This window comes from Oryctolagus cuniculus, chromosome 17 (assembly GCF_964237555.1).
Source record: "Oryctolagus cuniculus chromosome 17, mOryCun1.1, whole genome shotgun sequence".
Classification (NCBI taxonomy): Eukaryota; Metazoa; Chordata; class Mammalia; order Lagomorpha; family Leporidae; genus Oryctolagus; species Oryctolagus cuniculus.
Window position 1 is genome coordinate 24865309 of NC_091448.1, and position 14935 is coordinate 24880243.

At 60.7% G+C, this 14935-nt stretch overlaps 3 protein-coding genes across 5 annotated transcripts in view; all 3 read right to left on the minus strand.

Annotated features, from left to right (window-relative positions):
• HOXB3 (homeobox B3) overlaps nucleotides 1-13345 on the minus strand; it is a 53834-nt gene extending 40489 nt beyond the window's left edge. Inside the window, exon 1 of the mRNA XM_051825582.2 lies at nucleotides 13207-13345. The gene's annotated coding sequence lies outside the window, so the exon portion shown is untranslated. The remainder of the gene's footprint in view (nucleotides 1-13206) is intronic.
• HOXB5 (homeobox B5) lies at nucleotides 305-2848 on the minus strand. Its single transcript, XM_002719314.5, has 2 exons — nucleotides 2241-2848; nucleotides 305-1542 (listed from the first exon to the last, which is right to left on the minus strand). The coding sequence occupies exons 1-2, from the start codon at nucleotides 2800-2802 to the stop codon at nucleotides 1295-1297; spliced, it is 810 nt and encodes a 269-aa protein (XP_002719360.1). The 5' UTR covers nucleotides 2803-2848; the 3' UTR covers nucleotides 305-1294.
• Nucleotides 4774-13386, minus strand: HOXB6 (homeobox B6). 3 transcript variants are annotated; one of them, XM_051825594.1, is made up of 3 exons: nucleotides 13207-13386; nucleotides 6791-7283; nucleotides 4774-5697 (listed from the first exon to the last, which is right to left on the minus strand). In XM_051825594.1, the coding sequence occupies exons 1-3, from the start codon at nucleotides 13384-13386 to the stop codon at nucleotides 5438-5440; spliced, it is 933 nt and encodes a 310-aa protein (XP_051681554.1). In that variant the 3' UTR covers nucleotides 4774-5437. The 3 variants fall into 3 exon arrangements, with proteins under 3 accessions (XP_051681554.1, XP_008269568.1, XP_051681555.1); XM_008271346.4 differs by having other exon boundaries at nucleotides 6791-7315; nucleotides 13207-13346; XM_051825595.1 differs by having other exon boundaries at nucleotides 6791-9757; nucleotides 13207-13339.
• Between the last annotated feature and the right edge of the window lie 1549 nt (nucleotides 13387-14935).

The following is a 14935-nucleotide window of genomic DNA, read 5'->3' on the forward strand; positions in this document are numbered from 1 at the left end:
AGAGTTTTTCGGAGGTTCTCCTGGCCAGCTGGTGGAAAAGTGAGGATGGAGTCAGCTCAGCCTTTCTCCCACCCCAGCCCCCCCCCAGGGGGGGAGCTTTAGGGAGGGTGGCCTCTCAGTTCCCCAGGCCCAAAGGCCATGGACCAAGCCTGGGTCTTCGGTGGCTGGGGAGGGGCTACTGGGGAGTGTCCCGCCTTTCCTTCCCTCCACCCTGGAATTCTGGAGCTTGGTGGAGGAGGGTGTGCCTGGTGATGGGAGAGGCAGACCACCCCCTGGAGAAAAGACCAGAGGAAGGGCAGTGGAGTATGGGGGGGAAACATTTATTCAATTTCCAGGAAAGCTACAAACAAATACCAAAAGCGAATCACTGAGACGGGGCCGGCAAAGGCAGATTTCACACGGAGTACAGCAACCACCCGCTCCCCAGACGGGGTCTTGGAAGCGAAATGGGCAGAGGAAGAGATGTAGATGCGTCTGACCCAGACTAGCCCCATATTTATACGCTCTGGGCCCTCCTGCCAGACCCACGCATTCACAGAGGAACACAGGAGACATTTCACACCGAGGATTATTCCTGTTTCTGTACACTCCCGGAGCAGGCCTTGTGGGGCCTACCCAGGCAGCAACCTCTATTTTCCTACTGTCTTCGCCACAGCACCCCTTCGGTTCTCCCTGGCCCCTGCCCACCCAAGGACCAAGCCTTTGGGAGCCTGGGGCCTGGGGCCTGGGGAGTGGGGAGGAAGGGAGGAGGAAGAGGAGGATGGGAACACACACAATCATGGACTCCATGTCAGAGGCCAGCTCAGCTGGGCCCTGGCGCTGCTGTGACCCTACCCCCGCTTCAACTGCAGCCCCTTAGAGAAGTTTTGAGATGAAACTCAAATGCAGCCATCATCCTTTTATAAATAAGTTAGAACACAGACAGGGAGAGGGGAAAGTTCACATTACACATGCGAATTTCTTTCTCTTCTTTTTTTTTTCCAGGGAGGTGGGGATGGGGGGAAGGAGTTGTCACCACAGACCAGACAGAGGAACGAGCGGGTTGGGGAGAGCCAAGGGGACTGGGGGGCATGGAGGGGAAAATAATATTATTATTAACAATAATAACAAGATAACCAGTCCAGGAGAGAGAGGGAGCCACAGGACGAGCTAAGACGGAACGAAAAACTGTCACACAAGGCCAGGGCGAGGCAGGCTCGTGGGAAGCGGTCCCCAGCCGGCGGCGGCGGCAGCAGCGCGGGGGAGGAGTGGCCGGGACGGGGCTGGGGGTGGCGGGGCGCCCCTCCGGGTCGGCTCAGGGCTGGAAGGCGCTGCCGGCTGTGGCCAGGCTCATACTTTTCAGTTTGTTGTCTTTCTTCCACTTCATGCGTCGGTTCTGGAACCAGATCTTGATCTGGCGCTCGGACAGGCAGAGCGCGTGGGCGATCTCGATGCGCCTTCGCCGCGTCAGGTAGCGGTTGAAGTGGAACTCCTTCTCCAGCTCCAGCGTCTGGTAGCGCGTGTACGCGGTCCGGGCCCTCTTCCCGTCCGGCCCGGTCATATCTGGAGCAGACAGAGGGGAGCGGCGAGGCCATGTTACGGCGGCCAAGGGACCGGGGGCTCTGGGTGGGAGGGGGCGGGGAGCAGGACCCAGGCGTCCCTGGCACCCCGCTCACCCCAGCTCCAATCCCCCCTGCTCCAGAGGTCCCCGTCCAGGCTGGATTCCTGCACCCCCTTCCCCTGCGGCCCCCACTTCTGGCGGCGGCGAGGGCGCCCGGCTTTGTCTGCAGTTCCCTCCCAGTGCCTCGCCCTGGGCTGGGTTCGCTGGGCGCAGGCGGCTGCTCGCCCCGGGAGGGAGCAGAGCGGCCCCACTTTTGCCCTGGCAAGCTCCTCATCCTGCTCACCCCGCCTTCTCTAGCGGCAGTCTCAAACCTTTCGGGGGTCCGCATGGGACCCTTCCCCACACGAAGTAAACCCCGTCCTGCGTCCTACAGCCCGGAACTGGCCGGGCGACAGAAACCTAAGCCGAGCCTGGGAACGAATTATTAAAAAACACCCCTCCACCCCGCAGCCAAAGCCCCTGCCAGGCTCCGTCCACGGAGCTGAGAGGACCCTCGCAGAGACCTCTCCCCCCCACCCCACCTTGGAAAAAATAAATCTGTGTGCGAGGAAAAGCCAAGCTCCGCTCGGCCGCCACCGCCCTCCCCAAGCGCAGGAAAGGAAAGCCGGAGACAAAAAAAAAAAAAAAAAGGCAGAATTACCATGGCTGATGTGAAGCTTCCTCATCCAGGGGAATATCTGCGGAGTCTGCCCCTCGGGCGCGGCTGTGGAGGTGGCCATGGGCTCTGGCTGCGCCCGAGCCAGGCTGGGGCTGCCGAGCTGGCTCGCCGCTTCCTCGGGCTCCGAGGACGCGCTGGCCTCGTCTATTTCGGTGAAATTGGCGCTGGAGCTGGCTGGGGCCGCCTGGTCGGAGGGGGACGAAGCAGAGGGCTTGGCGCCGTGGCTGTCGCCGTTGGTGCAGGGCAGGGACTCGGGCGAGGACAGGGAGCAGCTCGACGCCGCCTGCCTGAAGCGGGGCTCCTGCGCGGGCGCGGGGAAGGCGCGCGAGCCCTCGCCCACCGCCCCAAAGTGGCTGGAGGAGGCCGAGGAGCGGTTGACGCTGAGGTCCATGCCATTGTAATTGTAGCCGTAAGAGCCGGTGTGCATGGCAGCGGGATCCCTGTAAGAGCCGCTCAGAGAGCTGCCACTGCCATAATTTAGCAACTGATAGTCCGGGCCATTTGGATAACGCCCCGAGAAGGAGTTTACAAAGTACGAGCTCATTTGGGTGATTTTGGAGGGCTTGATTTGTGGATCGTGGTCGTTATAACCCTGTGCTTCACGATTTATGATGTATTAATGAATTATAGCGATGCACTGTACTTCGTTTTGCTATGTATGCGGCCAAATATGGGGGGGGGGAGCTGGAAGGGGGGTGGGGGGGCGTTAGGGAATCACGTGCTTTTGTTGACCAGTCGTAAATTCTCGCTGATGACCTCAAGAGGTAATTCATGCTCTATGGTTACAAATAATGACGATCCGAGAATCGTTAGGGCCGATTCAATGCGAGCCTCCGAGAGAGGGGGAAAAAGGAGAAGGGGGAGAAGCCTGGAGAAGGTCGGCGTCGGCCGATGAGCAGAGCGCGCCACCTCCCGGCGGCCGGCGGGAGCGCGGGCCACAGGCTGCCATGGCGGCAGCCGCTTGCCGCCCTGCCGGCTCCCTGCGACCGCCGGCGGCCAGAGGGGAGCCGGGCTGTGGCTCTCACGCAGGGCCGAACCTTCTAGAGGAAGCAGCTGAGCTTTTCACCCACTTTCCTGGGGGCGGGGTTAGTCGCTTTCTCAGGGTCCTTATCCCTGCCCGCCGTCAGATCGTCACCATTATCATCACGATTATTTTAACTTTGGAGGCGGTGATCGAACATTGAGTTGCTACCCTCTTGCTTTTGCTTTGGGGCGCGGAAATGGGAGGCAAGGTTTAGAAGTGGTGTGTGAAAACAAGTGTTACAAGGGGTTCCCGGGGGCGCCCAGCCTGGCCTGCTCCCTGGACCCGCAGCGGCGCCCAGACGAGGCTAGCAGGGCTGAGCCCCCAGGCTTGCAGCAGCAAAGGAGACGGTTTCACTTTTCCTGGGCCCCTCGGAACTTTGGAATCGTATTCCTCGGTCTTCCCTTAGGCCTTGGAGTGGTCCAGCAGGAAGGAGACCCCAGAGTGCATGGCGGGGGGAAGGGGGTGGCAGTTAAATGGCTAGAACAGTGCACAGTGGCTGTGCAGCGACAGTGTGTTTCAGAGTTTGGGGTGAAATCAGTACCCCCTCGCCTCCTCACCTCCTCTCCCAGGTGCACCCGGAGGCCCCACTCCAGGCTCCTGGCTGCTCACCCGGCAGTGAGAGCCCTGGCCCAGCAGCCCCCCACCTGCCCTGGGAAAGGAGTTGCAGCGCCTTGCTGAGCGCGCTGGGCGGCCAGAGACCGTCACAGCTGGGCCCCTTCTGCTAGGCGGCTATTTTCTTTAAAAATAAAAAAAAGAGAGAGAGAGAGAGAAAAAAAAGAGAGAGAGAGGGAAGAGGAAGAAAGGAAAACAAGCCCGCAGCTTTCTGCCTGGGTAACAGTGGGGGCGGGAGAGATGGGGCGCTTTGGGTTGAGCAGAGACCAAATGCCGCATCACCTGACCTCCTGCCCTGGGTCTGCAAGAAGCAGGGGACAGCCCTGCCCTTCACTCGGTGCTTGGAGTTCTCCACCGAGCTCCTATTCTAGGGACTCCAGGAAGAGAAACGCCCAATGGTCCCCCCCTTTTTTTAAGTCTTCTAAGCCATAGGCCAGGAGCCCAGTGCCAAGGCCGGCAGACACTGGCCATGTGAGCCAGCCGGGGGCCAGGGGCCTGAGGACAGAGAAGCCTGCACATCGCCAGTCCCCCAGGACTGGTCTCTGCCAGGGCTCCTGGCTAGCGGGCCTCAGTGGTGTCCTCGTGGTGGACAAACGAGGAAAGGTTGGAGAATACGAGGGAGACAGTCCCTGTGCAACCCCCCAGGTCTGCAGGCGGCGAGGCAGGGATGAGCCCCGGCACACTCAGGGGCTGGGGCCTGGGTAGGGCAACCGCTTCAGCCTTTATCCCAGCTGTAACCCCCAGGTTGAGTCGGCGAGCTGCAGAGAGACCCAGCAGCCAGCCGGCCTCCCGCCTGAGCCGTCTGCTCAGCCTCAGGGGAGAGTGTGGCTGGGAGATGGGTGGGAAGAGGAAAAAAAAAATGGCAGGGAGGATCGGAGGTGACTGAGCGGCGAGTTTTCACGTCTTTATTATTATTTATCATCATTATTAATAATATTAATATTATTACCGAAGTATTTCACGTCCAGAGCTAAGACAAGACTACAAACACAACACATAGAAAATTAATAAAATAGAACTTTGTTTTCTTCTGAGGCTCCTCTTCTTACTTCTAGGTAGTATGTGCTCCTTCCAGTGGCTTGGGGGACGGGGTGGGAGAGACGACAGGGCTGGGGCCAGGGAGTCTTCGAGGCCCCTGCTGAGGGGACAACGAATCTACCATTGAACCGTGCACGGTGGGGTGGGGGGAACATGGACGGAATGGAGACGCGACACGGATGAGAGCAGTGCGCTCTGCTTCCGGGAAACATCGAGTGAGTCCGATCCTCAGTTCTCACCGGGGGGCCAGATCGGGCCCAGGCGGGTTCCTCGGGAGGGAGGAGGCGCTCGGGGTGCTGGGTGGGCTCGGGCAGCGCCGCCGCCGCGCACCCAGCGAGCGCTCTGCGGACGGGGGCGTCCGGGAGAGCGCTGGGCCCCGCCTGGCGCACGCTGGGGAGCGGGTCCCCAGGCTCCCCCGCCCGCAGAGCCTGCTCCGGGCTCTCAGAAGCCCTGGGCGCCCCGCAGGCCTCTCCCTTTCCGCGTCCCCCCTCCCTTTCCAGCACCTTCACTCGGCTGGCTTTTCTTCCTCCTCCTCGGCGCTGAGCTGAGACGCGCTGAGCAGTTTGCTCTCCTTTTTCCACTTCATGCGCCGGTTCTGGAACCAGATCTTGATCTGGCGCTCGGTGAGGCACAGGGCGTGCGCGATCTCGATGCGCCGCCGCCGCGTCAGGTAGCGGTTGTAGTGGAACTCCTTCTCCAGCTCCAGCGTCTGGTAGCGCGTGTAGGTCTGGCGGCCCCGCCGGCCGCTGGGCCCAAAGGAAGAACCTGTTGGGCAGAGTGGAGACGCTGAGGCCTGCCGTCGTCGCGCCCAAAGCCCACCTCCTCCGCTAGACCCTCAAACGTGGACTCCAGCCCGTCCCGGGAAGCCCTCCACGCTCCCGGCTCCCTGCCCCCCTTTCGCACTCCTCCAGCGCCCCCTCCAGTTGCCCTCCTGGCCTCCCAGGCCTGTGCCTGCTGGCTGCACTCTCGGTGGGGGAGGGGCGGCGCCGTTCGGACTCCCACCTGCGCCGAGGGGGAGGGGCTGCCCAGGTGTGTCCTCCTAGCTGCATCTTTTCTTTTCCTTCCTTTTCATCCATCTAGCTCCCTTACCCCGCCCTCCCGATGATGGATTCTGCCCCTTAATCCCTAATGACGTGGATCGATCCGTAGTCCGCATTAACGGCTCCTCACTTTCGTGTCCCGCTAATGGACACCAATTGGGACTTAAAACCGACAAATAATCCAACCTGAGACCCAGGCGCCTGTTTCTCCCTCTCCGCCCACTCCCTCCTTCTTCCTCTCATCCCGCCCCCCCCCCCACTGCCACCTCTTTCCTGGTGCCTCATCTTTTTCCCCGGCCCCCACCCCCAGGGAAACTGGATCCCGGACACCCTCTGCTCCCCCTAGCCGGCGTCAAGCCGTCCCCCATCCCCTGCGAAACACACTCCGCTTCTAATGGACCTGTCTTTGGGTGGGAGTCCCCCCCCCCCCCCGTCCATGGCTGGGGGGAGGGAGGCTGGGGACGAAAAGGAAAGCAAAGCTGGTGACTGCAGTCCCTAGCTGCCTTCCTTGGCCAGGAATCCTGGCTCTGGCCTGGCGCCCCTAGAGAGCCCACTCACCCCACCCCCACCCCGCCCCCCACTCCCAGTGCAGCTGGAACTTTGCAAACTTTGTAACTGCTACAGACCAGAGGGCGCAGCAAGAGACCCCGTGCGGGCGCACGGATCGATCTTCCCTTATCCCCCTGAGAGATGCCCACCCGGCACCCTGTGCGGGAACGGGAGGGGGGCCGCGGGGTGGAGCGGGACTCCCTCGCTCTGTCTCCCGAGGGAGGTGGGGGCCCGCGGGGGTCGCGGCGATGGCGGGCAGTCTCACTCACTGTTGCACGAATTCATCCGCTGCATCCACGGGTAGACCGGAGTGGAGCACTTCTGCTCTTCCGTCTCGCCAAACACGCTCTTGTCTTGCGCGCAGTCCGACTTCCGCGGCTCGGGGTGGAACGGGGGCGGCTCGTCGGCGCCCGAGAGCGCGCAGGCCGACTCCTTCTCGCGGTAGAAGGCCGGCGCCGGCCCGTAGTCGCAGGGCGCCGCTCGGCCGTAGCCGCCGCCGGCCGGCGGGTAATAGGAGGAAGCCGCAAAGCCCTTGTCCTGGCCGGGCCCCGGCCCGTAGGGTGCGGGGTAGTGCCTCAGCGGGTCCGCATAGCCCGACGAGTAGAGCGGCAGCTGGCCCAGGAAGGACTCCTGCCCGCTGGCCAGAGTGACGGGGAAGGTGGAGTTCACGAAATAGGAACTCATCTGTCGGGGAGGCGCGCGCGGCCGCTGCTGCTCCTCCGGGTTTATGATTTGTTGTGTTTTATAGTCCGAGCGCCGCGCCTATTAGTAGTATATCCGAGATTGGGTTTTAGCTGAGGAGGGATGGCGAGGTGCCAGTGAGGGCCAGAAGGAAATACAACCATCTGATCCAACACTGACCAATGGCAGAGGCAGGAATTGTCAAATAGCACCCAGGAGGAGCGCAGCCCGCACGAGGGACCCGCGCACAAACCTATCAACCTTTTTTTTTTCCCTCCTTCTCCTTTCTCTCTCTCCCTCTCCCCCCAACAACACAGCGCGTCCTGTGCCACCTACGTAGGATCTGCCGAAGAGGCGCTTGTGCCTTCCAAGAGGAGGGAGCATTTGGGCTGAGACCACCCCATTCCCCAGTGATTAAATAAATACCTCCCTCCCCCACCCACCCCACGCAGGATAGGGAAAAGTTAATTGCGTTTTCAGAAAAGTTAACCCCTGCATTGCTTGGGCCCCTTCCCTCGGTGGAGGGGCGAGTCAACCTCCCTGAATCTCGTTGAGGGAGAAGGAAAGGAGCCGGTTTGCTCCCCCAGGCTTTGGGGCTGACAGGAGGTGAGAAGAGTTCTCTGCTTATTTGTATCTGCATCGGTCCAGAGAGACGCCCTCCTTCCCAGGTTTTGGCCACCGGCTTTCCTCTGCGTCAGCTCTGCTCTCTCTCCTGCAGGTTTAGGTACCTTATTCCTGCTTGCCTGGTACTGGTAGGGGCTGAGGGGCAGGCCAGAACCCACTGTCTGGAAGACCCAGAAGAGCGGGCCACAGCAGGAGGGGCTGAGCCCAGGCTCCCCCCCACACACACCCACTCTGGGGCTGGGCTGGGGGCTTCTTCCGAAGGCTGTGCTCACTGCTGCCTGAGACACCCCACCTGGTTCTAGCAGGGAGCCGCTCACTCGTGGCGGGGGAAGAGGCACTGGGGAAAGGGACTAGCCCCTCTCCTCCTCGCTTGGGGCTATGGGGAGGAAGGGTGAGGGGCACCCCCAGCTCAGGTGGCTTTATTTGTCTGATGCCTCTCCTGCCTGCAACCCTCACTCCGTTCCCAAAAGACAGAAGAATATCCCGGGCTACAGATTTTTCAGGAACTAAGGATGTCCCATTAAGCCTGGGTACGGGGTGGGGGGAGTGCTCCTCTTTCCACTGTGGGGCTTTAAATCCTCCTGATGGGGGAGAGATCCTGGTCCCCCTCTCCCAGCTCTCTCGGGAGGCTGACAGTCTTTTTGAAAATTCATTCGCTCCTCAGACTTACTTTTGGTTTGGTTTTACAAGAATGGCGGCGGGGTGGGGGGTGGGGGTGTTCTGGTCCTCCTGGGACCTCGGTGGCAGGCAGTTTCCAGCCATCAGCCCACGTTCCCTATGCAGACACTCACGGCCCTTCTGTCTGACTCACAGCATCCCTCCAAGTCCCTCCCACACACCATATTTGTATCCTTGGCTTTGCTGCTGCCATTTAAGCTTGGGTGTGAAAGAGCATGTCTGTGCCTCTCTCTCATCCAAAGAAAATGAGCCTTGGGCCCAAGCTGAAGCCGAATCACAACGTGTTCCCAACAGTGTAATATGGACACACAGGCCAGGCAGTAAAGGGTGACTACCACCCAACCAGGGTGCCAGGGTATGAGACAAATTCTGATGTCAAGCTAAGCTGACCTTCCTCTCCCTTCCTCTTTGTGAGCCAGCTCTGCCCACTGACACAGGGGAAGGTGGTAGAGGGCTGAGGTTGGGTGACCAAGGGTGGGAACTTCTTTGGGCACAGAGTGGTCTCTGAACTTAGGACAAGTAGTACGCTGCACCTTCATGGCCAAGTGGTCGTCCCTGGGGGTCTTTCCAACCACTTCCTAGCCTGCAATACTCCCACAGGGGTTTTTGATGAGTGTTTAAGGGAAAAAAAATCCAAGGCCCCTAATGACAGAGCAGCACAAATAGGCCCTCTCCTACAGAGTGGGGGCGGAGGGGGGCCTGCTGGAGCAGCCAGAGCCAGGTGGGGCAGCATGGCTGCCTGCACCTCCCTGCTCCCTGCCACTGAGGCTGGGCCCTGGGCCTCAGCCCTCCGGGGCTACCAGATCCCCGCCCTAGGACCAGCATGATCTTCCCTGTGGAGTCTGGGTAAGACCTGGGGAAGGAGGTGCTTTTCCCTGTGGTAGTAGCGGGAAAAGCATCGCTGGATCCTGAGGGTTGCAGCCAGCAATGTAACCTCACCTCTGTAGGTTGCCTGTTGGGAGACCAAGCCACTCCAGGCAGGGCCGGGCGCCTGGAGTTGGGCATGAAAGGAAGCAGCGCCTCACCGCTCTTATCTAAGCCCAGAGGTATTTATTTATGAGCATTTATTCGTCTGATCCGTTTGTTTGGGAAAAAGAGCAGGCAGGCAGGGCTGGGCCAGAGACTGCCTGGCTGCTGGAGCCAGGTCTCTCCCAATCTGTCTGTGGTTCCATCTGCTGCCGTCTGTCTGTCTCCATAGTGGAATCTGTGAACACACCGCGGGCACAGCCGCCTGCAGCTCTGGGGGTGTCCGCCTGCCAGAATGAGGAAATGTGTGTATGGGGGGGTGGGTATAACCACGCCCCAAGTCTTGAGTGCACGATAGGGTTCCCACAGTGAATCTCTGTGTTGGCTTGTGGGTGAGCACACCCCTTCTGGCTCCCAGGAGAACATTTGGGGAGTGGGATTCTGCTCTCAGGGAGGGGTATTTGCCCACACCCGTGGGGGTGGGGTGGGGGATTGAGAGACAGTAACCAGGCTTTCTGCTCCCTCTAAGCTGCACGGCTCCTTCCCCAGGGTGGCCACCTTCCTACACCCCCCTGCCAGCTTCCCCTGAGACGGAGCAGATGAAAACATTTCAAGTCAGTTCTTCCCTTGGGCTCAGATGATTTGAATCCGACGTGTCAGCTCCCCGAGGTGAGAGGGGTTTTGTATTGAACGCTTCTGCCCTAAAATTGGCTGATCCAAATCAAGGTACAAAGACTTAATCTCCATTATGCAAATGAGCGGCATCCTCTCTGATCTTCAGGGGGAGTGGGCGGTGGTGGCCGGATCAGCCTGTGCTCCCTGTCCCCTCCCCCCAACCCCTGGCCCTCGGGCACCCTAAGAGCCTTGGGACGGTTCACCCCTCGTCGGCAGTCCGACTTACTCTCCCTTTGTGTCTTGTTTTCCCAAAAGAAAAAAAAATTCCCTGGGGCCCCCAGGACAGTCAGGGCTGGCTCCCTTGGGGCCACCCGCGGGGCGGCTTGCTGAGCCAGGCCTTCCAGCCGCCAGCAAGTCCCTGCCGCAGCGGAAAAGCTGAAAGGGCTGCCCGGGAGGCCCAGGCTCCGGAGGCGCCGACGGCGCGGGGCTACAGCCCCACCGCTCGCCCCCGGCACCTCCGGGTCCCTCGACCTCGGCTGCTCCTGAGCCTCCGGGCCAGACCCCGGTAACAGCTCGGCCTGCCTGGCACCGCAGGCGATTTCCTGGAGCCCCCGCCCAGGAACCGAGGCCACAGCACCTTGAAAGGGGAGGCCGGAGAGCTTCCTCCTGCGGCTTGAAAGCCCGGGCTAATCAGTAACCCGTGAGACAGGGGCCGGGATTCGGGCGCGGCGGCGGGGGCGCGTCCCCGGGCCTCGCCACCCCTCCCGGGAAGGCGGTGGCGCGGCCAGCGGGTGTGAGGGGCTGGCCGAAGCGGAGGGCTCCATGGTTTGATTCCTCCGTCATTTATCGCCAATCCCACTCCCAAACTTTACCCCCAAACACACACGTGCGTCCATTTCGCTAGACACGATCGAGAATGGGGGAGGGGACCGACACACACTTGCAGACACCAAGTTTCCAGAAAATTCGGCTTAATTCCTTCACCATGGACACCCCCACCCCCCCAGCCAACTGGAAGAACACAGGCCCGGTTTGTCTTTTGACAGCCGAGTGGAACTGCCGGAGCCGGCGCCTCCCCTGCCGGCCGCCTCCCTCGGCTGAGGAGAAAACCAAATAAACCTTGGGCAGCCTCGGCCTGGGATCCCTCCAGCGGCCCGACCCCGCGCCCAGCCTCGGCGGGCGGGCAGGAGGTCCGCGGGCCGCAGGATTCGCCCTCTCTCGACGCGCCCCGGGAGGCAGGAGCCTCTCTCCCCGGCCGCCGCCAGGGTCCGGGCTGGGATAGGCAGAGGTGGGGGCGGAAGGGCGGTGGGGGAGGGGAGACCGGTTCCGCTCTCGAGTTCACATCGGGGAGCCCCAGTACCAGTATCCCGCGGAGAGACGGAAGGGGGCAAAACCCCCCAAACCTCGCGGAGCCCGCGCGACCAGGGCTCCTGGCGTCGGGCACCGCTCGGGTGGTGTCGCGGGGCTGGCGCCGCCGAAGCCGCGTGTCTCTGAACGGACGGTAGATGGCAGCAAACCGCATAATTTGGGTCGGAGCAAACTGCTCGAGAGACGATTTATAGCCCACCAAGACTGCAGGAAGAAAAAGCCCTTTGGGCCGAATGGGTCTGGGGCATTTCCCCTCGGCGAGCAGACCCCGAGAGCCGTGCGTGCTGGCCCGGCCTTCTGTGGCCCCGAAGGCCGAGGCTCTGGCCAGGCGCCCAGGCGGGGCCTGCGCCCAGGGCCTCCACGCAGGCCCCCAAGGACCTCTTCCTGCTCCACAAGTGGCTGTGGCGTTCCTCTCTACCCAGCCCCGGACCGAGGGGTCCGTTATGCTCTCTTCCCCACCACATACACACGCATACACACACGCACCCCAGAGCCCGCACTCCCTGGGCAGTCACAGGCCTGACGCCGAACGCCCCCCGCGTCTGATCTTAAGATAAAAGCAACCACCTTCTTCAGCAAACCACACTGCGCCGCAGCGCCCCCGCCCTCGGCGCCCACCGGCACTCCTCTTCTGGGCTCGCCATTTCCCCAGAAGCCCTCTCTCCCCGCCTCTAAGTTCTCCACTCTCGGCCTGCGCCTCGGTGCACCCCGCCAGCTTCGCAGGCATTCCTGCCCCGCGCCCCACGGCGCTGCCCCCGCCCCTGCCCCCGGGAGGCCTGGCTGGGCTGGGGTGGGGGGGCACGTTCCGCGCCGCGGGGACAGGGCGCGCCGCTAGAGCTCAGCGCCCACACCTCCACGTCCCGTAATTGGGTTTTTATTCCTCTGCTTTTTTTTTTTTTCGGTTTGCAAGCCTACACGCAACAGCACCACACTAGACAGCTTCTTGACAACCACGGCGTCTGGGTCCAGGGAAGTTTGAAACGTCCCCGCATCCAAGCACACACATGACCATGTCCTCCACCGAGATCCGCACCTCCCGTCCCAGCACGCGCAAGCAGCGGAAAGCAGCACGCCGCGACCTACCGCATGGCAACCACACCACTGCCTCCCCGCAGAATGGGGCGAGGAACCCGGGCACGCCTCCGCGCAGCCTGCGGACGCCTCCACCCACGGTCCTTTAATCGCGAGGAGCGTCTCCGAGGGGGAGACGGTGAGCACTGCATTGCTCTCTGTGAATTGTTCTTTCTGTGTCTCTCCAGCTCCCGCCGAGATTCCAGGCCCCACAGAGACCAGGACGTCCCTCGGCGCCACCGCCCCTCCTGCCTGTGCTCTCAGGGAAACCGCCGACACCCGCATCGGGCAAGAGACCTGCGCCCCGGCAGGGGAGGTGGCAGGGGGTCAGCCCCACAGAGGCCCAAGCCATGGCTTCTCCCAGTGGGCGCCGTGAAGCCCAGACACCCCCATCCTCTCAGAGACCCCTAGCTCGAGCCTCCTCCCAGCTTAAAAAGGCGACTTAGAGCGGGCCTCGGGGCCCCTTCGGTTCCTCCTCCCATCTTCCCTGCCGTGGTTCCCCCTCCAGGAAGCAGCCACCCCCTCTGGGCGACTCCGAATTTCCTGGGAAGCCTCTCCCCGCAGCACCCAGAGGTGGGGTTCAGCCCCTTCTTGGAGTCGGGGGAGGAGGGGGAACCCCAAGCCCCACCCCCTACAAAAGCGATGCACAAGAACCGAAAGAGAATTGTAGAATCTCTCTTACCTTTGCCGACTGTGGTTTTTTTTTTCCTCTCCGGATGGAAAAGGGTGGGGAGGGAAGGAAAAAAAAAGAGCATTCAGTTTCTTCTTCAGCTTGCAGATAATATTGTCCCAGCCTGAGAGCCGTCGTGCCCCCTTCTCTGACTTGGGAGAGAGGGCGTTTTGCTTTTCTGACATTTTGCATAGAAAATAGAGTAAGTACTGGCTTTGAAAAATGGTATCAGGCTGTGGTCCTGGGCAGATTGTCCATTTCCCCTTCATGGTGACTAAAATCCCCGATCAGCCACCAAAATAACTTAGGAATCAAAATTATTTTTGGTTCTGTCTTTTGTGTAATCCCCACCCCTCTTTCCCTCTCTCTCCCTCTCTGCTCTGCTCTCCCCCCTCTTCCTCTCTCTCTCCTTTGCTCTATCGAGCCGATATTGAAGTATAAAAATATCAAGAGGCTGGAACCCTGAAGGACGACAGTGCTCCGACCTAGGTGTGGTGTCCAAAAGAATGCTGCATTATAACCACCAGGGAAATGATAAAAAGTTCATGTTCACGATCGCCCGGCCACATGACCGGCGCCGGCCAATCGCTGGATTCAACCACTCATAAACTTCTATCACAAAGTTGTAAATTTTCATAAAACAACAAGGAATTTATTGCATTTCTTCATGGCTGCTCCACCAGCAACCTTTTTCTCAGTCGCCATCTTCTTTTCTTCTCTTTCTCTCTTTTTGGGGAAGCCCCGATCTGGCAAGGGGTGGAATTTGGGGTGCAGGGAATCGGGGCGGAGAAGCCACCAGGCTCCAGCTGGGAAGGGGGTTCTTTTCGGAACCTCCCGGTTTTCCCCAGGAGCTCTGCCCCTCTCTTCTAGTAAAAATTCCCCCCAGCTCCTGGGGTAGGTTCTGTTCTGAAGCAATTCGGAGGTGAAGCGGGAGAGGCAGTGGGGCCAGAGCTCCGTGTGCCTCACTGTCCCCCCTACCCTTTGAACCTGCCCCCTCACTCCCAGCCCTAGAGCTGGGGAGATCCCCCCACCTGTGAGGCTCACAGCTCTGCGGCTAAGGAGGCCCAAGACCCCCTAGGGCCTAGTTTTGGCCCCAGGGGGAAAGGTGGCCTGGAGAGAGGCCAGGGCGGTGAGTCCCAGACAGGATTCCGGCTCTGCACCCCAGACACTGGGAGAGGAAACAGCCAGCCCCTGGGCCCTCCCGCCCAAACGTGGGCCTGTCCAGCCTTCCTGAAAGCGCTCCAGGGGAGCTCCACGGGGTTCTGGGGTCTCTGGGGGAGGGGGAGCAGTAGGTTTCAGGTCCTTTTACTTACAAATTCAAATTAAACAGATTCTCCTAAAACCAATCCTCCCCCCTTTCTGTCAGATACCTGGTGTAAAAATTCAAACAGTCCAGGGTTTGTAATCGAATAAATATTTAAAATACCAACTCCAGAGATCTACCTGCATAGACGCGGCAGTGCTTCGGTTTTTGTCCCGCGATCAGGGGGTGTTTTGGCGTCACACAAAAAATCACCCCTGCTTTCCATGTTCCCTAAAAGACCCCCCGAATTTTGATTCGAGCTAGCAGCGTCCAAATGCAGGAAACGAAATAACCTCTCTAAAAATGTGTTTCCTTTTTTAGGGGTCTTTCTCTGTGTTTTCAACAAGGTCCCAGGTCGTCAGCGACGCGGGGAGAGGGCAGATAGGCGCGGAGGAAGCCCGGGCAGGCGGCGCGGCCAGACTCGGCGCTGCCCGGACG